The sequence below is a fragment of the Oryzias latipes genome, chromosome 18 (genome assembly GCF_002234675.1).
Source record: "Oryzias latipes chromosome 18, ASM223467v1".
NCBI classification, from domain to species: domain Eukaryota; kingdom Metazoa; phylum Chordata; class Actinopteri; order Beloniformes; family Adrianichthyidae; genus Oryzias; species Oryzias latipes.
The window spans coordinates 27800648-27821897 of record NC_019876.2 but is presented as its reverse complement, the minus strand read 5'-3'; the positions used below and the strand labels follow the sequence as shown (position 1 = coordinate 27821897).

At 40.4% G+C, this 21250-nt stretch overlaps 1 protein-coding gene across 7 annotated transcripts in view; it reads left to right on the top strand.

The window, feature by feature from the left end:
* Positions 1-21250, top strand: part of LOC101166255 (neurexin-2) — an 806741-nt gene that overhangs the window by 370915 nt on the left and 414576 nt on the right. For all 7 annotated transcript variants that reach the window (XM_023965856.1, XM_023965855.1, XM_023965854.1 and 4 more), the window contains 3 exons: positions 5469-5630; positions 16914-17352; positions 19723-20106. In XM_023965856.1, coding sequence (XP_023821624.1) covers positions 5469-5630; positions 16914-17352; positions 19723-20106 — 985 coding nt within the window. The remainder of the gene's footprint in view (positions 1-5468; positions 5631-16913; positions 17353-19722; positions 20107-21250) is intronic.

Here is a 21250-nt window from a genome sequence, read left to right as displayed (position 1 = left end):
GTTAAGAAAGCTGTTTGAAAATAAAAATTAGAGTCCTAATGCATGATGGCCCTTCTGATCATCGTGGCGTGGTCAGGATGGGTCATGCTAACTTTCCCTGGACTGAGATGAAAGCACCTGCCCGTTGAGGCAGACCATAAAAGGAAATGCTGGAGAAGATATGAGCTGTGTGCATTCGACTCTAACTAACACTTACACTAACGCAAAGTTTTCATACTTTATTGGGCTCACCCTTTGCATGAGCAAACATAACCTTTTTAGGTTATCTGTCCTTAGTTTTTAATGTAGAACATTGAGAATATATGTTTATGTATATATTCGAGCTAAAATATATACATGCATATATTGGTTGCTCTAATAAAGTCAAGATGAGCATCAGATACTGTTTGGTTTTAGGAATTTAATTGGTTTTCTTTCTTTCTTTTTTTTAATAAGAAATGAACATAATAAGATGTCGAATGACCTCACACCTTTTCATGCCAAAAGCAAAGAAATGTGAAGAAAATGAAAGGGGGAAGACGGAGGAAAGAGGCCTTCTGGTGAATAGAGGATTCATGTCCCTGAAAACAAATCTGGCTGATCCATCAAAACACATGAGCTGAAGGAAAGAAATGAATGTCTGGTGTGCAGAGGAGCGGCATCTGATGGCGCCTCCATCAGTCTGTGCTCAAATGTGACAAAAATGATGTAGCTATTGGGGAACACATCCCCCAAAACTCTGATTAAAATGTAGAATTTTTGTCCTAGTAATTCATGCGAGCCACACTTACAACTGGATGGCTTTTCCAGTTATGTGCTTGACAGACTTTGCAATAAACTGTATGTTTTTTCAGATGCATTACTAATTGCTCTATTCACCAGAACAGGGCGACTTTTTTCTCTTCTCTCGGTTTTCCCCGTCCTCTAAAACCTCATTTCACTTCTGCTGACTTCATCTGTGTTTGCTAAGACTGGTCCGACATTGTCTCACCTCTACTTTAATCCGAGTGTCCAGTGGCTGCACTCCGCTTGCATGTTTCTGTTGACTCCCTAACTCCAAAGAATCTAAACACCACTCAGATGTGACACAGTCTCTCATCTGTTTCCCTACAAAAAACCTCATCCTAAAGACAAAAACAAATCCCCTTGTGTGTGTTTTGCTGCCCCAACATCCGTGCATCTTGGTTGAGGACTTTTATTTTTGCTCTTCATCGTCCATGTTTTGATCCATGATCTCCTCATTCTCCCATCCTGCCCGTCATCCTCCATGTATGTGCTTGGCTTTCGTGTGAACCCTGTTGACTTGGATGGATTGATTTCCGTTTCTTCTTAACCCAAAAACACACCCCACACGAAATAACACATTCACTCCAAATCTGGATCTGGTTTGCCATCTCTACTAAATTTACTAAATCGGTGTTACTAATCAACTGTTCAAATGAAACCTCTGTTGTAACTGTACTAACAACCATTTTTGTGTCTGACTCCCCCTTACTTACAAGAGTACTAACCGATGACCCTTTAACCCCTTTAAGAGTTAACGAACTCCTCCACCTTCTACCCTTTTTTCTACCAGAGCAGCGCTTACCCCCAAAATTTTCGAGTCTCTGTTCAGTCATTATGATTTTAGCTTAGTTCAAACTTTGATCTGAAGCTTAATTAGCTTCCAGCGAGGACATTTTGACAAGCTGCCAGACACTTATCAAAGTCAAATGAAGAAAAGGAGATTTATTTTTTCTCGCTTGTTTACCTTCCGCATAAAAAAAATGTGCCTCACTGTGGGGTCTTGTACCAAACTGTTTTTTGCGTTGTTTTCCACTGGGGCGGGATGCGTTTTCTGCAACAGGGTGATGACAGTAGACGGCTGAGGTGTCGAGGAAAGGGTAAGTGACGGGTCTTCACGCGGAGCTCGTCTCCTCCCACCTTGACGCTCTGATGTTTAAGACTGAGAGTAGCGACCAGTCTGCAGAAATGCTGAGTTTGTCTGATACAGGGGAAAAAATAAAACAAAAAGAAGAACAAGACCAGCTAAAAGTAACATTTTTTGGTATAAATGTTGAGTGTTTTTCAGAGGTTTAAGGATGGTTTTGAACGTCCCCTCATTATATCCTGCTCTCCTTTAGAAGAAGCCTCAGAAAGCGGTAGAGCTGCTGTGCTCTCCTGCTTCTTTCTTCTCTCTTTATTTTGCAGTGCTCAGCAGATAAGTTTCCAGCAGACTTCTGAAGATCAATAAAGAGTGGATGAGGTGTCAGGACCTTAATCCATTATAGATTGTGTGCAATTATACCAGATATAATGTTGATCTATCTCCAAGCTGGTTAAATTAAAACACTGTTTAAGGGAGAAGTGTTAAAGTTTTTTAATGAGATAAGTAACCAAACTGCAGGTGAGTTTTTTTTTTATGTTTTCTGGATTATTATTAAGGCAAAGAAAAAAGTTCTTTTAAAAAAGTTCTGCTTAGGATGCCAAAAAAGAACAAAAATGCATAATTTCATTGATTTTCTTTTTAAATTTCCCAATGCAAATGTCACCCTCTGTAGAGAAGACAGTTTTGTGATGCAGCACCAGGACGTGTGGTGGCCCTGAAGTACAAATCCCTAAACACAAAAACATTTTAAAGATGACAACAACAATTACAACAAAAACACCCCCCCCCAAAAAAAAATGAAAGAACGTTACTTTTAAAAAACAAAATTTAATTATTAAAAGACAAGACACAATTTTAAAATAAAGAAAAAGTGAATAAATTCAGAAAACAAAAATAATTTTTAGAAATCGAAATGAAATGTCAAGAAATGAAATATAAGAGGAAACCAGAAAAGGTAGAATCACTGATTGGATGCTGACGTTTGTTTGAACTTCTTTGGCATTGCGATATCTTCCAACAGAAGACCTTTCTTTCAGCTTCAGGCCACAGTCGCTGTAAAAGTTTGGTGGTTGCTCTATCAAGTCTTTAGTCTTCTTTAAGACTCAGACGTCATTATCCAATCAGTGATGTCGCATCATACCCACCTATCTATCTATCTCTCTCTCTTTCTCCCTCTCTCTCTAATAATTTTTCCCTTAAGTCACTTTATTTTGTTCTTCAATAATAAAACTAATGAAGAAACAATTCAATATTATATTATATTTTACTTTGAGGATGCTGTCAAAAGCATAAAATAATTATTGCCAATTTGAAAGGAAGAAGCTTCTGGGACTTTTTAACCACCTGGCATTGACGTTTCCCTTGTGTGTCCACTGATGCAATTGCCTGCAATAGCTTCAGTTTGACAAATTTTTTTGGGGAAATTGCGAAGTTATCACCAAGTAAACTCAGAAGACGCTTTATTTTGTCACTTATGAACTTATTGTAGTCTTGTGCGTTTTTTCTCCTTGTCAAAAGAATTCTCCTAAACTCCAATTAGATCCTTTTCTAGATTTGAGCTTTTTGTGTCTGGCAGCCAATCAAAGTTATTCCTTTAAATTTGCGAAAACTTCACCTTAGAAATCTCCCCCATCCTTCCCGTTAACAACCTCCTACAAAATATATTCCCAGAACTCCTAACTATACTGGTGCTTCTCTGCAAACTATATTTAGTAAAAAAACTTTGCAGGTTGCATCTGTATATTTCAACGCCAAAAAACATCTGGACAAAACCGACGACATAAATCGACGATTGATTGAAAGTGCACATGAATGTGTTTGAACGCGCGTATGCCACAGCCTCTTTCTCTTTAGCCCATGAGTTGTCTTTCATTGGAACAGATCAAGTAAGTTGACCCCACTAAGAGCTCTGCCCCTCATCCCCAAAGAGGAGTCCTACATTCCAGCATCAGAGCTGCAGATTTCTACTCATGGCTGATGTGATGCAAATTTCTCACCAACTGCAGACATAAAAATGAGTTGTCCTGTTCAGCAGGGAAGTACTGGAAAAAAAACCTCAAAGTATGAAAAAGGCAGCTGCAGGGATTAATCTGTGGAGTGCAGTTGCAATAGTTTTTCCTTCAGCCACCTGTTTGGGGATTTATGATGCTTTGAGCAAAGGCTGTTTGCTTTTTCAGGAGGGTTGCTACTTTTTTTGCCCAAAAGATATGCTTTTTTTTCATTGTAAGGGAACACAAATTTGGGTGCATTTATACACTTTTAACCCCTTATATTCATTTACAAGGCTTTTTGTGCTTTTTTTCTTAGATAATAAGACATACAAAGGTAAAAAACAAAAACCATAGGACAGTCATGACGTAATAAGCTTACACTATACAAATGGCCAAATGATGTCATAATAATGACTGACCCCAGAAAACTCAGAGCAAGATGGTGACAATCAGATTTATTCATTTATCAAATAGACACTAGCTGTGTTTCCATTACATGTATGCGCAAAAATTCATTGAAATTCTAGAAATGTCGAAAAAACACAATTCAACTGTTTCCATAAAAACCTAATTATGCGAATAAACACAAACCAAATGACGATATACTATACACCAGATGCTTAAATTTTCAGCCCCGGCGCTAGCGCCCATCATCATCTATCAAAAGAGACGTCAGCATCTTTTTCAGACCGTCTTTGGAATGGCGAGCTCCTTACATGTGGGAGGGGCTACGGACGAAGCTATTTTGGGAAATGGTGGTTGGCGATTGTTCAAAGTAGCCGTTGATGCAACAAGTCCACATGACATGCTCAGGCGTATCCCAATATGACAATTTGGATGTGCCTCAAAAACCACCTCCTCCAAGCACAAATTTATTTTGATAAGGGCAAGTTTTTTTCGAAATTGTCAGGTTTTCCATTAGACAAATTTATTATTGCATTATTATCAATTGAAACACATCTAATAAGTGTGACATTTAAAACGTTTGACCATCTCTGTAGATGTGCTGTTAAATCATCAGAAGTCAAAACAAATTTTGCAAGTAATCCAAAAATGTATATATAATTTTGCCTTAAAGACGCTCTAACGTTATCAGATGGGAGATTTATTTGATTGGCCATCTTTACTTACTCACAAATAAAACTTTCAGCACCAAATGGTACTATGATAATCACACTTTGTTAAACGCAAATGATTTTACTCTGTGAGCCTTGTCATTTTTTGAATGTATGACCAACTTAATTGCCTGCTTACCGCAGGATCCTTTGTTGTTTTGGATATTTCATTTCCGACAGTTAATGTAATCCAGGGGGTTTAATCCAGCCTTTTGTCTTTAGTCTGCTCAGACAGGAGTCAGAGCAGACTCATCACAGATCAGCTCAGTCATGTTGAGATGGCTTTCTATAACTTTGGCAACTGCACTCCAGAGTGACATCCCCCAGTCTGACTGGCACCAAAAGCAACCAACCAAATGATACACCATAGTCCGCACAACTGCCTTCAGATGGTGTTTAATCCAATTTCTTCTTTGTTTCTCCCCTTACTTCTCTAATTTCTTTCATCTTTCTATTGTTCCTGCTCTGCTTTCCTCTCCGCTTCTGTCTGTCCTGTTTGGCTGACGCCATTACTAGGTGACCATCTCAGTCGATGGCATTTTGACCACCACTGGTTACACCCAAGAGGACTACACCATGTTGGGCTCTGATGACTTCTTCTACATTGGGGGGAGCCCCAACACGGCAGACCTGCCAGGATCCCCAGTCAGCAACAACTTCATGGGCTGCCTGAAAGATGTGAGTTCTGTTGTGGTATCAAACACATAATGTTGTGCAAGAATGTGTAACACTACATTCACAATGGACTCAGAAACACGTATTTAATTGACCGCTTCCAATTAAAAGTCTGTGTAAACCCACGTAAATGCACTTTTCAGGCTTCAGCGTTCAAACTTTCGAGTTGGCGCGTCGCTAGCAGGCTTTTCACGACTGTTTTTGGGCTCTACGTAAAAAAGGTGTGGCAATTCAACACGCGACAAAAGTTAAACCAGTTGAACTTTGACCAATAAGGGACTCGGATATGGTAGTGAAGTATGGGTAATCCATTAAAAAAAAAGAAAAGTGTTCCAACTGTTTTTGAAAAGTAACCATGAAAGAGAAACCAATAGTTGTGGTTTCTGCCTGGCTGGAATTCCACGACACCAAGTCTTTCATATAGTTCTGAACAGAGAAGTGAAAGAAAAAGCCTGAAGCAACATTGACCAGATTTGCACATCTTCCACATTTTGCGCCACGCCTAGTGACCTAGAAATTTCCTGAAAGTCTGTCGGAAAAAAAAATCAATGCTCACTAGATACAAACTGCAATGCATAGCTTTTAGTGAAGCTTGTGTTTATTAGGTTTTTCTCTTATGCAATTGGTGACGTCATGTTTTCCTTAAGAAAAAAAATAAGTGTGCGTGTTGTCTGAATTGCTTTTAAAATCCAGTGCAGTCGATATTCATGCACTATATAGTATTGTAGTATTTAGGGAGGGAATTTATCCATAGTTATAGTACATATGCTAGTATCGGGTCCAGTGTAAACACCCTTTGCTAGAAGCGTGTTAAAGTACCCGTGTTCAACGCATTCCTGAGCTTAACCCTCTTTATGCAGCAAACCTCAGCTTATGTTCTCACAACAACAGTGATAGCTGATAGTCCACGGAGACATCACTGTGGGTGGAAATATCCCAAAATGTGAGAGCAGGAGGTGACAGGCTTCAGCAAATTATCAAGTACAGCATCCTGTCACTTTCTGCACCACAAACAATTGCAGAAAATAGTTATTTTCAGACTTTATCCTAGAACAGCAGGTATGCTCGGTGCACCTCCAAACAAACAATTCAAGGCCTTCCAGTCATAAGTGACTACGTGAAGGGTGGTTGGCTCGCAGAAAGCTTGACTGACTTTTTTATTCCATGGGGCTTTCATTTAAAGCTGAACAAGCTGTCAAGAGGACCAATCACAGCTTAAAGTACTGTGCCCTTGTAAATGTAATGACTTCTACAGAGGAAACACAACATGGCGCCATTGTATTTCCGCATAAAACCTCACTGATTGAATAAGTAATTACTTTCGCCATCACTTTTAATGGATCACGCAGTAATCGCCCTATCTCTAACTTAATTATGCCTGCAGAATTACATTTTCATTATTCGGTTGCTATCGGAAGGGTCCCTAGTGGGTCCTAAACTTCCCAAGGCATTTAACTATCCCCTGTCTCATCCAGACAAGACCTGATTTACAGCTGGAACAGACGCAAAGCTTTCAGGAAGAGGTGGACTGTGTAAATGCTTGGAAAACAGATAGATAACAGTAACAAATGGGGGTGAAAATGGGGCAATATGTGAAAAAGTGATGGAAGTCAGATGGCAGTCACAGCAGATGGTTTGAGAAGTTGCAGACAAGTGAACAAGCACATGCAAAAATATAAAGAAGAATATTTTTCAAGCATGTAGAAACATGAGCTGCATATTCATAAAGGTGGGGAAATGGAGCCATTTTCACCCCCAGGTTGCAAGTTGCATCATTTTCAAAACTGAATGAAATAATTGTTGTTAAACGCGAAGCTAAAATGTAGTTGCAGGACACGCTTCCAATCAATTAAACCAGCTGCTATTAAGGTAAGCAAATGAGGCAAATTCAACCTTTGTGCCACATCACATTTAGGTTTAGGTGGAGGATTCTTTTGTTAACTACCTTAAGGATTCAGGACACCACCGTTATCACCAAAGGGTTCGTCATTTCTGTGCTACTTTGGGTTAAAGCACGAGTTGCAATAATTGAAAGAAAAAGGTTACATTTACGCTTAAAGTCCATTTCATTTTATGTATGGGCTAGTTTTAGAAATGTCTGTTACAGACTTCCAACCCAGATAGTTTTTTTGGGGGAATTTACTGTAAATTTGTCAATCAAACATTCTGTAAGTTGACGTGAGAAGACTGTAATGTTCATTGTAGATGCACTTCAGCTGTGTCAGACAGAATGTAAGGAAAGAATCCAGAAAATCACAGTTTGATTTTTAAAGAATAGCACAGAAAATAAGTATTTTGTCAATAACAAAGGTTCCCCCCAATACATTGTGATGTAACCTTGGTATTCAATGACAGAGGTCCAAGGGTTTCCTGCAGGTCTTCTGCAGGTTTGTACTGAAGCTACGGTTTCGGTTTATTCTTCAAAGCAGATCTTCTCAAGAGCTCTGATGTTTTGGGGTTATTGTTGGACAACACAGACTTTCAACTCTCTTGGACAATTCTCTATTGGATTATACTTCTGAGACAGACCAATCCAGAATCTTGACATGTTTTTTTATGAAGCCACTCCTTCGATGTCCAGACAATATGTTTGGGATCATTGTCAAGCTGGAAAATCCAGCCATGTTTCATCTTCAATGCTTTCACGTCAGGAGGAGGATTTGGCCCAAATTCAATTTATGGCCCCATTCATTGTTTCCTGAATATGGATCGTTCATCCTCTGTCCTTATCAGAAAAGCAGACCCAAAGCATCATGTTTCCACACCTATCATTCACATCAGATTTAGTGTTCTTGAGATCCAAATCAGCATTCTTCTCCCTCCAAACATGGCAGTTGGCGTTTATACCAAAGAGTTTCCTTTTGGTCTCATCTGATCTGGATAATCCAGATTGTCTCTTGAGAACTATGAAAGGGTCTGGACATGTGCTGGCTTAAGCAGAGGTTGGGTGATCTTGTATTTCTTCCATTTTCTAATAATTGCTCTCATAACTTCTCATCAAGCTGCTTGATATTTGTAGATTGGGTTCATTCCAGTCTTGTTCAAGTGCACAATCTTGTCCCTGGTGTCTTTTGACAGATCTTTGGTCTTGGTGGTGAGGTTGCAGTTGACTGTTTAAGGATGCGGGCAAGTGTATTTTATACAGAAAAACAGTTCAAACAAGGGAAAATAAATCAAGTAATGAATGGACAATAGAAGAGGTTTTAAATAGGGATGGGTACTGAGCCCCGGATTTGAACGAGCCCCGGGGCAACATTCTTCATTCTATCGTTAGGATCTGACCTTAACTGTTCTGCTATCGGTACTGGAGAAGTCACATTTTAATTTTGTGTCCCGCAAGATATAAACATTATCTGCCATATTTAACTCACCAAGTCAGTCAATTTTCCGTTAATTAATAACGATATTAATTTCGCTATTCTCGCTAAAGAGGAGAGGTCTGTCTGACTATTTGTGTGCACGGGGGGCGGGGCTGTTGTTCAGACAGTACGCGGCGTGCGCATAAAATTAATGAAATCTGCGCTGGAGTGCCCCGACTATCGTGTCAACCTGTTTCTATGATGACCGTATTTTGAGCTCTCTGTGTAGAACATACTGAGGAGCGCCGGAAAAAACGACTCACTGCTGGAGAGGATATGAACAGGTGAACAGGTAGAGGGGTGGGGGAGGGGCTTCAAACTCTGTCAGAGAGATGGAAACACAGGTGTCAGATTGAGACGCAGCTTTAACTGTGGAAGTTGAAGCAGAGACTTTCTCTGGGATGAACTTATGAACTCAAAAATTTATTTAATTTGTTTTATATTTACATCATGACAGCAATACGTCAAAACAATGCTGTTTATATTTCTTTTTTTTCTTCTTTCTTATTTTTTCATGTATTTTACTCTTCAAGTTGGAAAATGTATAAAGTAAAAGGTTTTGTTAAAAAAAAAACATTGTTCCATAATAAGGAAACAAAACACTTTATGTTCTTAATTTGTTATTTATTTATTTTTCGTCCTCAAAAAGTATCAATAAGAGTAATTGTTAAAATAGCGGATCCATAAGCAGTATCAATAAGAGTAGTAGTACCGTTAAAACCTTAACGATACCAATCCCTAGTTTTAAAAGAAGTATCAGGTGTTTGACGAAGAGAATTTTTGAAGTTTCTTGACGATAAATACTTATTTTCTGCTCCATTATAAACATAAACTACAGAAATCAAACGATGTGGTTTCCTTTTCAATCTGTCTCTTACAGCTGAAGTGTATCTATGCTGAACATTACAGACCAAACTCATCGTACTGACATGCAGAGTGGGAACTGCTTTTTTTTGCCTCTCTGTAAGAATTACAGCTGTCATGCCCTAACGTCTGGGTGTGCTGAGCTGAGTCGTAAAAGTATTCAATCAGCATGACACTAGGAAACCCTGTAGTTGTGGGGACTGGGTGGAGTAATGCTGTGGTGCCCAAAAGGAGAAGGGGAAAGTGTGAGGTCGGTGGAGCTTTAACACCACGGTGTTTCATCCAGTGCTACTTCTGCCATCCAGCTTGGATTATCAGTGCTGTTATGGTCAGGGGCAAAGCTTTCATGCTGTCACCGTGGTCAAATGCCTTTGATACGCTTGGCCGGCACCCCCCCACACAGCAGAGATCCAAAGGACGAGCGCAGCCGAAGAGGGTTTTTAAAAAAGCAGACACCAAAAGGAGCAGCGACTCCTGTGAAGATTTTATTTGCTGTGTGAGGGTGTGCTCTCCGTGTGTTCAAAGACACCCACACACTCGGATCATACGCTCTGTGATGTATTTTTATGTGTGTTTTGGCCTCCCAGTCAGGGAAGTGAAGTGTGAAATCAGGTCTTTTTTTTTGTAGGTCTTTCCTTCCAGTCTGACTCATCTCTTCTTCTTCTTCTGTATGTTACCAGCCGTCCTTCTGCAGAAGCCTCCACCGCTCTATTACTCTCCCAGTCACTGACCTTGCTATCGCCCATTTCACACCACCCTTCTCCATCATTTCCTCCCCTTCTGCTTGTCCTTGTCAGTCTTCATGCCTCGCTCATCATTTTTTTCCTCTCTTTCTCTGACTCTGCCTCTCATCATCCCCTTCTTAGAGGCAGTTGTTTGTAATTAAGTCCATTGTAGCATTGTTCGTGCACCAGCTTTGCCCTCCTCACAGGCAAATTAAAAATTGATTTCTTTGACTGATTCCTTACACTGAGTTAGGGCTCTTGCCCTCCTCCTCCATGTCTTCTTTTCTTTTCACTCTTTTTTTTTTGTGTTCTGCCCTCCAAACTCCATTTTAGTGCTGGATCTTTTGGTCTGCAGCTTTTTACTAGTCTCACTTATGTTGCTCTGTAAAGTCTCATGAAGCCATCCATCACTCTAACACCCACTTAGTGGTTCTTGTGTCTCTGCAGGCTTTTCTAATGTTTACTTATTGCTACAGCTACCAATAAGAAATATGGTTATGGTGACGATAAATCATGAAGAGACGTCCTGTGACATGTATGCATTTTAACCTAAAATACTTTTTTATTTGATGCTAATTACACAAAAAGGCAACTATTTTTTATAACGTACACTGGGAGTATTGAAGCACAGATTTATATTCTTCTACTCTGGCAGTTTTAGATTTGTCGAGTTTCTCAATGACAAAGTAAATCAATGAGTCACTCTAGAGGGTTTTCGCTGCATGTTAGCTGTAGCATTAGAGCAATGAGACGGAGACATGCAGTAAGACTGGGGTTTTAAAGTGCAAAGCCAGGGTTTATCGTATCGAGGAAGCTCATAAATGCTGTGTTAGCTCAAACTAGTGCTTGTTGTTTAAAGCACTTGTTAAGGAAAAAGAAACTGGAGATTTGTTAGTGAGCTTTCAGATCATTGTTGTTTGCCTTCAGTGACGTGCGGTCAGATGAGGCATGTGAGGCTCTGCCTCACCTGTCATTGTGATATAATAGAAAAACGTACATTAAGTAGATATAATTTTCCACTGATCCTTGTTAAAGATACATTTTCAGTTGACTAAACAAGTTTTCCACAGTTTTTGAGGTCAAAATCGCCAAATTTGAGTGGGAGCGCTTCACCTCATTTCTGACGGCAGGGCTTAGTTGTAACAGAGTCAGAGTGCCGAGCAATAATGGCGCAGAACAGGCTACGGATGAGGCGAGCCTCACCAGCAGGGTGCAGACATGAGCTGACAGCTGTTTTGTAACCACACTGGTGCCGTAGAAACAGAACAGACCGAGGGAGTATTTCTCCATTGAGAGGGAGATACTCATGAAAGTAAAGGAAAGACTTTTCCAACAGATCATAGAGCCTTTTGTGGAGAAGGATCGGGGCATGGACTCCAAAAGTAAGGCCAAATATGGTTTTCAATATTTCTTTTTTTTAAAATAACATGGGCGTAAGTGGAAAAAAATGTAAGTATTTGAAAACTAAATTTTAGGCCTAAAATAATTATTTTTACAATCATTTTCACAAACAATATTTGATAACACTGATTAAAGCTCCAGAATTTGAAGTTGGAAAAATACCTGAAATAGTTACTGAGGGTCAAAATGAAATGTGTGCTGAACGCATCTGTATACTTTCATTTGTTTACAGTAATAATTTATACACAAGAAGAGTGTTCTATCAATGTCTACAAAAGACATGTTCTCTGTAGGACAAATATCTTCTTGTGTGTATCTTATATGCTGCTACCTGCTGTTGGATCAATGCTCAAATATTCCTTTCTTGCAATTGTAAATCTGACTCCAGAGGAGTTGGTGCCTCACCAGCCACCAACCTCACCTCAACCGTACGTCACTGTTTGCCTTTCTCTTAACTTTTCTATCATTCATTCATCTTCTTGACCGTTTTTCCCTTTCGGGGTCACAGGGTTGCCGGAGCCTATCCCGGCCACTTGGGCGTAGGCAAGGGATGCCCTGGACTGGTCGCCAGTCTGTCGCAGGGTAGAATATCCTCAATCACACATCCATTCACTCTCACACTCACACCTATGGACAATTTAGAGTTGCCAATCAACCTATGAAGCATGTTTTTGGATGGTGGGAGGAAGCCGGAGATCCCGGAGAAAACCCACGCATGCACGGGGAGAACATGCAAACTCCACACAGAAAAGTCCCCCATTGATGCTGTTTTTTCATGTCCCCCAGCCGGGACTTGAACTCTTGCTGTGAGGCAAGAGCGCTAACCACTGCGCCACCGTGCAGCCTTTTTTAATACCCCATTTCATTAGCATGGTCAAAACCTTCCTTATACATGCATTTGTTTACACTCCATGTTTTCCACGTTTTCTGCCCTGTAGTACCGCATCATTCCACTAGGGGCAGTAGAAGGGCTTTTCCTGTTCAGTCCTCAATTTTTTTTTTTTTTTTTTTGTTTTTTGTGTTCATTCCAAAATGGCTGTTTCCCTAAAAACTCACTTTTGGCAGGAAATGTTTAGCAATTTAAAAACTTTATGATAAGAAAAGCTCATTTGTTGTGATTTAATTATTTAAATAACAACATGCTGTATTAAAAGATTAACATTTGTTGATCTTTTAATTCTTTATAGTACAGTTACACCATGTTAAAAATGTCTGGATTAAATTTAAGGTAGTGGGTAAATAAGATGCCAATCTTTTTGCATCTTAAACTAACATTGTTGTGACCATCACCCAATGGATGATAATTAATACTAAATATATTTCATGAATAAAAATAATAAAGCCTTTTTTTATTTCATCAAAAGTTTGAAAAAACATCTTAATTCCAGGAGAGAAAAAAAACATTCTTTAAATTCTTTGATGTTGTGGGCTTTATTGTGTTAATTCACTTTTGGGATTAACTTTTTTTTTTTTTTAAGAACAACTAACTTAGTAATCAAAGTGTTTAAGCTCTATTTAAAATTAATTTTCTATACATTGTAGTGCAGGCCTGAAATTCTAAATATTTCACACACATTTAAACTTTCATAGAGGTCCTACTTAAAAGTTAATATGAACTGAAAACCCTCTTTTCTGTACATTGCACAGTCCTACTGAATCCCATCCATGGCTATATAATATATATTATATATTAGACTCAAAAAAGCATGAATGGATCAAAATACCACTTTGGGGTTGTTTTTAGTGAGGAATTAAATATATAATACACTTAAAAGCTCAAAATAGTTGATTTTTGCATGACATAGTCCCTGTAATCCTTGTGCTATCCTAGGCACTTTAACATTGGGACTGGGGTCATTTAGACCCACTAGACAGTGCTCTGAACCTTTTTTCTTCAATGATTTGTGATCTTCACTGGTGTCCATGGATTACATGAAATCTTTCCACCTTTATCCACCTTTGTCATGGTAGGGAGAACATGTCAATGTAAGGGTGGGGTCATCTAAGATAGCACAAGGGTTATCTGAGCTGCTCCTCCACAAAGCAAAAAGGGATGTCCATAATTTTGACTTCCTTTTAACATTAAGCTCCACCATGCAGAACAGAACAGTTTAGCAGGTGTGGTTTAATCGGGCTGCAAAGGTTTACAATCTAATTTGGACAGTTTTCTATGCAGTTGCGCATTAAAATTAGACTGTGTGGAAAGTTTAACCCTTGTGCTTTCATGTGGGGTCAAGATGGCCCCACCCTTACATTTACGTGTTCTCCCTACCATGACAAAAGTGGATAAAGGTGGAGAGCATTTTGTGTAATCCATGGACACACAAATCATTGAGGAGAAAAGGTTCAGCGCACTGTCTTGTGGGGTCCAGATGACCCCACTCCCAAAAGTGCCTTGGATTGCACAAGGGTTAAAACACTTACATCTGCATTTTATTGTTTTTACAGAAAAAAAAAGAAAAAGCTAATTTCTGTTAGCTTATATCGCTAAGGATCCTCCCCTCTGCCTCTTCACTATTTTATCTGCTCCTAAGATATTTCACAACAGTTTTTTCTAAGTGGCTCTTTATATCAGCTTTAGGTTTTGTTTTTTGTTTCTTTGTAGAATATATAGCTCGTTTATTTTTGCCAGAGATTAGTTGAGCTCTCTCTCATGCCTGCCCAAAGAATCTGAGAAAATACATTCTGGTTCTTACCAAGAAGAATTGGTGTGAATGTGCCTTTTTGATTGACATGTTTGGTTTGAGACCTCCTTTAATTTTTAATCTTCATTTAAAGGAGGACACCAATGACTCGCCTTAAGGTCAACCGAAGGAATTTATAAAAAACAAAACAAAAAGATTGCTAGAAAAAAGAAACTACAACTAAAATATAACAACAAATAGAGGTTTTCATATTTCTCCTACTTTTTTTTTTTTTTTTTACTAAACACTATTTCTGCTAACACCTTAAGCAAGGAGAGTTCACGGCCAATTAGATGCTACTTTTAGTATTATTATGGCTAATTACCAGGACTAATCTCCACTAATGACAACATTATGGGGTGTACGGTGCATGTGGCAGCATGGCCAATGCATAAAAGAAGCAAAGAAGCCTTAAGTTGTGGAGTAACATTGCATAACTCCTGCAGCACATTCTGTGGCTGTGTGTAGGTGTAATGTTTGACACAGAGGGGAAGGGATTGACTCTGCATCCATATAAAGAAAGGCTGAAGCAGAAACTCTCACATCTGCTGCACCAGTACAGACACACACACATGGCTCTAAAAAAAGCCTACAAACACAAAAAAACAGAGCAGCAACAACAAAACATGAGGAAACTTTCACACCATGGTTCTTCTGTGACTCCTTCCACCTGAGGAACCAAACATTTACACATATTATAAACTATTTTTAAGGAACAAAACTATGAAGACATTCCAGAAACAGTTCATCTTATGTTGGTAAATTATTTCAATTCAATTGACTGTATGTGAGATATACACTAAGTGGGACCTCACCCACAGAAAACCAAACAAATCAAGTCAGTTCAGTTGACATTTTTCCGCGATGCGGACATCGTCGTGTCAAGGCGGTCAGAGTTGGTCTGATTCATCGATTCAATGGCAACCAATCTCACCAATCAGGAGTGAGCTTCTTGGATAGCCCCCCCCCCGTACCACTTGAAAGCAGGCTGAAGGAGAAGATGTCAATTAAACGTCATCAAGATGTTAAAAATTGGTATAAGAGCAAGAATGGTTATTCTGACCAATAGAATGACTAATTAATAGCTGTTTATTTCTCTATAAAAGTCTATGAGATTTTAGCTTCTTGGAGCCAGCGAGTACTTCCTGTTTGGAATGTCAGGGGGGAGGGGTCACTCACTCCAGTTCTCATGCTTCGATCAGATCTCGATCGACTGATTGAACAACATAAGAAAATGGAACATGAAAGCCTCGACTGAAAGCAAACAGACGTGTGTCTCAGAGGAAGAGATTTCCACTGAAGGCGAAACATTTTTAGCTTTTCCAAATATTTACTTAGTCACAGCTCATCTGAGCGCAGCTGCTGGGAGACTAAGCTATTGCACAACAATCTCTGTAGCTTGGTAGCTAGGACAACAGCAGAAACCAACAAAAGAAACTCCTTTCCTGACACTTAGTGGACACATGTTGGTGTGTGTCAAACAAAGAGTAAAATAAACCAACCCCAGCTGGTTCTCACTGTAACTGTTTCTTCAGGATGACTCCTGTACAAAGAGTTCAGCAAAAAGCAAAGACTAAAACTATGAAGGGACAGAATGTGCAAAGCCTGCATTATGAATGTCCACAGTGATGCACAGACACACACGTGGAGCTCCAACAATGGAGCATCAAAGGCAGCAGGAGACAGCTGCTGACGCTGGAGGCAACGCTCACATGTATCTGCTTTGGAAATCCCCTCAGAGTCTCACAAATAATTTGATTTAATTTAACGTTCACATTGACTAAGAGCTTAAGCAACGTTGTATGTATAACATTGGATGGTTTGTATGGATTTTTACGAGAGTTGGTTCATCCAGAGTTAATCAGAACTCGATGCTCTGAAGTCGTGCACCCACGCAGCCCTGACTTTCACAGACATCATTAAAATGAATGAAAGCATTTCCTGGGAAACTTATTAGCCCCAAGCGGTGGCTCAGTGTTTGAGTGCTTTTCAGAAGTGTTCAGACTTTTCCTGACAAATAATTCAAAGTCTGTAAACCGAGCAGTTATATGATCTAAATTTTTTTCTTAGAGCTTCTGTCTGACCAAGGCTGCCTTTGCACGGCTGATCAATAGAAATCCATGACTATATTCATGCTTTGAGAAAATATTTCCCCATGAAAATCTAAGGGGAATTCCTGCTGTATTTCCCTAGATGTAATATTTGCATTCGTAACTGCAAATTATTTAAAGATCAACTCTGTCTGCTTCATAGGTTGTGTACAAGAACAACGATTTTAAGCTGGAGCTCTCCCGGCTGGCCATCGAGCGTGACCCTAAAATCACTCTAAACGGAGATCTGGTGTTCCGTTGCGAGGATGTGGCCGCTCTGGACCCCGTGACCTTTGAAACCCCAGAGTCCTACATCTCGTTGCCAAAGTGGAACACCAAAAAGACGGGCTCCATCTCCTTTGACTTCCGCACCGTAGAGCCCAGCGGTCTTCTCCTGTTCAGCCACGGTCGGCCTCAAGGTCCTAAAGAGCAGAAACCTGGAAGGGAACTGAAGACTGATTACTTCGCAATGGAACTTCTGGATGGGTATTTATACCTGCTGATCGATATGGGCTCTGGGAAAACGAAGCTGAAAGCCAGCAACAAGAAGGTCAATGACGGGGAATGGTGCCATGTGGATTTCCAGAGGGAAGGGAGGAAAGGTAAGAATGTTAAAGCAACTGAAACATGTATATAGCACTGAACAGAGGGAGGCATTTCAGCAATGGATGGATGGATGTAGATAGGTGGATACCGGATCTCTCAGGGTTAGGGTTAGATCACTAAATCTGTTGAAGTCTACGTCCTTTGTGTCATTTTGGAACAATTCCTTTAAGTTTGGCATAATACTGATCAGTGCTTCTTCTTCTGTGTTGCTGTCAGTAGCAAATACTGATACACACAACTACAGTGCCTTCAGGTGGTTGTTGCTATTTTCTTTTTTAAATCACACACAAGTCGCACCCCTGGCCAGAATATAAAAAAAAAAAAATCACAATTTATACTCCCAAAATATTTTAGATGGATACTAGCCAAATAAAGTTTTTTTTTTTTTCCTGGTAGTACTTACTAGTATACGGAGCCCGGGATCTGACATGGGTAAAATAAATAAATAAACCGTTCCCACAAAATAATATAATAATATTATTTGTTCCCACAAAATAATATTCTGATATACATTTATCCTTTTGTATTTGAATGCACCACAGTTACAGGGACACGTTGATTGGTCGAGATGCATTATGGGATATATGTGATGCATGATGGGATAATGAGTATGTTAACAAAAGACAGGTCTGGCCAGCTTCCCGGATGCCGGCATGACAAGCAAAAGCCAGCCCGCGGGGAAAGCAGCAAGCTCAGGCATCCTAAATCTTATGATATTTTTCTTATTTTCTTCGAGACAATAATAAATAAATCCCCTAGTTTGATTCTTGTTTTTATTTTTTCCCTCTTGAATTAATGTGGGTCACAGAGACACGGACGTAGCCGCAGGACGGAGAGCGTACCGGGATGTGACTGAACCCAGACATGGAGACGTGATTACCCATGCTTTTGTAGAGCTTTTCAAAATAAATAAATCTGATCTCTAAACATCCTCAGTGTCTTCCATGCATTGTAATGAAATATACACAGACAGAAATGTGAAGGGATCTGCTGTAAATCCTCACGTCCATATTTTTGCATGACTTATCACGTGAATTATTATTATGTCAGATGCCGGGCTCCGTACTAGTTAGTGACAGCCTTGTCAAAATTAAATATATAACCACTTTTTTATTTTTTATCTTGCTGCGCTTTAATCATTCATCTTTAGAGCTGGAAGGTGATTGGTTTTGTGTCAGATGGACACACCGTCACAGTTTTTAGTCATAGTACTACCGTCACAAATACAACTGCCACTGCGCGGTGGGGAGGCATCCGCAGAATCTTCAAGATTCCATGCCGCCACCCAATTTTTTTGAAAAGCGAAAAGGTGTGGTCACAAATGGAGATGATCAGTCAGTCAGGTGAAGATGACTCCTTTAGAAAATCGGGTAACAGCTTGGTGGCCACAGGGCGGCGGCAGCCGGATTGCTGACCGGCAGCAGCTCTGATTGGATGTGTAAATGTCTCCGGACGGCGGCCCCCTGGCTACCGGTTGGGGGTATATAAGAAGTGGGCCTTTCTGAACATCTGATCATTCGCAACTCAGATTGTTCTTCTTCGCCTTTCTTGTGGGGCGTTGCTCTTTTTCCATGAACAGTGCGTAAAAATGCGACTGCTGCCTCCCAATTAAAAACTTTGCTGAAAAACGTACAATTCAGTCCCCGAGTGGTGGTATTTTGGGATTACGTGACGGTAGTCTAAATGAAATCGAGAATTTATTGAGACTTCAAACTGAAGCATTTCACCAACCTGAAGGTATTTGTTTACATTTCTGTTTTATGCGCCTTTGCCTGCCTGTAGACTCAAACGGGAACATCTGCACGCTTAAGTACGAGCTTTCTGATGAATGATCAGTAGCTGCTGCAGCACCCCGGACACAATATCTCCTCCTAATGGTGTCTTATAATGAGAAAGGCTGTGAATGAATGCGGGTGTGTGTGCATGTGCATGTGATCTCACTGCTGCTCCTGCTGTAATTGGCTTTTAATAGAAAATTAAGATGGAGTCGTTAATCACAGAAAGAGAGAGGCGCTTTTGTTTCGCTCCCTGCTGCATTCTGCTTCCCTTCTCCTCCATTTCACCTATTATAGACACATTAGACCGGCGTGCGCTCACACAGTTTATTTCCATCAATCCCCTCTTCTCTCTGGGCCCTTCTGTCTTGGTGCCATACTCCTAAATATGCTACAGATTACCCCCTCACTAATTTACTCACTTGACCTGTTTCCTACTTCTGCACATTAGATACATCTTCAATCATGTCTCTGTTTCTCTGATGCACTTATCAAGCTCTTACAAATGCTTTATTTGTTTACAGTACATCTACACGTGCATTTAAGGTGACTTTCTTTCTCTGTAGTGCCTCCTTGTGCTTTTTGTTTCAGGATCTATCTCAGTGAACAGTCGTAGTATGCCCTTCAGCTCCCCAGAGGGCAGTGAGATCCTGGACCTGGACAGTGATATGTACCTGGGTGGGCTGCCGGAGTCCAAGTCTGAGCTCATTTTGCCCCCAGAAGTCTGGACAGCACTCCTCAACTACGGCTACGTTGGCTGTGTCCGTGACCTCTTCATCGACGGCAAGAGCCGTGACGTCCGCCGTCTGGCAGAGATCCAGAGCGCCATGGGTGTCAGCAGCTTCTGCACCCGGGAGCTGCAGAAACGGTGCAGCAGTGCCCCCTGTGGTAATGGAGGTCTCTGCAAAGAGGGCTGGAACCGTTACATTTGTGACTGCACCGGAACCGGTTACCTGGGCACCAACTGTGAGATAGGTATGGACGATAATGCTGATGCAGTCTTTGAAGGTTGGTTTTCATCTAAACAAAAACAATTTAATGTTGGTTTTTCTCCCAAAAGCACAAAATAACTTTACAAAGATAAAGCTCCCACAACAGCTACCACACATTTACCACTAATACGATTTCTCCTTGTCAACATAAAAAAATTTATTTCATTTATTATTTGACATGATAGTCCTACACAGCAGCAGAGGGTACTCAGCTGGGAGCTGTCTGTGGAGTGCATGCTCTTGAGGCTCAGTGGTGCTCGGGTGTGGTGGCCGGGATGGCGGGACTGAGGCTGTGATGCTCGGGATTTGGCAGCGAAGTGGTGGGGCAGCCGCGCCTGCTGCCACCATCTGTGCCAGTCACTCAAAAGGGGGTGGCAAACATCACAGGGCTGAGGGGTGCTACAGCCTACCAGCCCCACATCGCCTCTGAGTCGTCTAAGCGAGGCACGTGGGCCGATCCTTCTTATTTGCATCGGTGTGAAGGTGATTGAGCCACGAGCGTCTCTGATTTTGAGGGACAGCGGGGGTAATGAGGAAAGGACAGACTGGATTCAAATCAGGGCAGACGATGCAATTCCATTATTTAAAGGCTGATATTTAAAAAAAAAGAGCCCTCCTTGGCTGCTTGGATGACAGCAGCTGTTTCTCTGAGGTTATTCTGCCATCTAGTGGCCTGTAGTGTTACTGCAGAAGCAGATTTGTTAAGAAGTAAATCTGCACTGAGCTTCATTGGTGTCAACAAACTTGAGTTCATACATTAACGGCGTAGAAAAGGAATCAATGTTATCGACTGGATAAGGAGTGCAGAATTTTTACTGATGGTAATTTGAGCAGGTGCTTATTTGATAATAAATATTTATGGCACGGTATTGATTATGTTAATTGACTGACTGTTTTGCAGCATTTTTTCTTTTTTTGTGGGACTTTTAACAAAGAAAATGCCACCGCATTTATCAGCTTCTCACACAGTAGCAGGAATGCTCCTGTATCTTCCATGCATTCGACGGCTGTGAAACCTGAATATTTCTATTTGGAAACATATTGACCCAAATGAAAAAGAAATTTTATTACCAACTATTAATGCTTCCTCTGCAGTTTTGTCCCCATTTTGCTGTTTTCACGTTAAG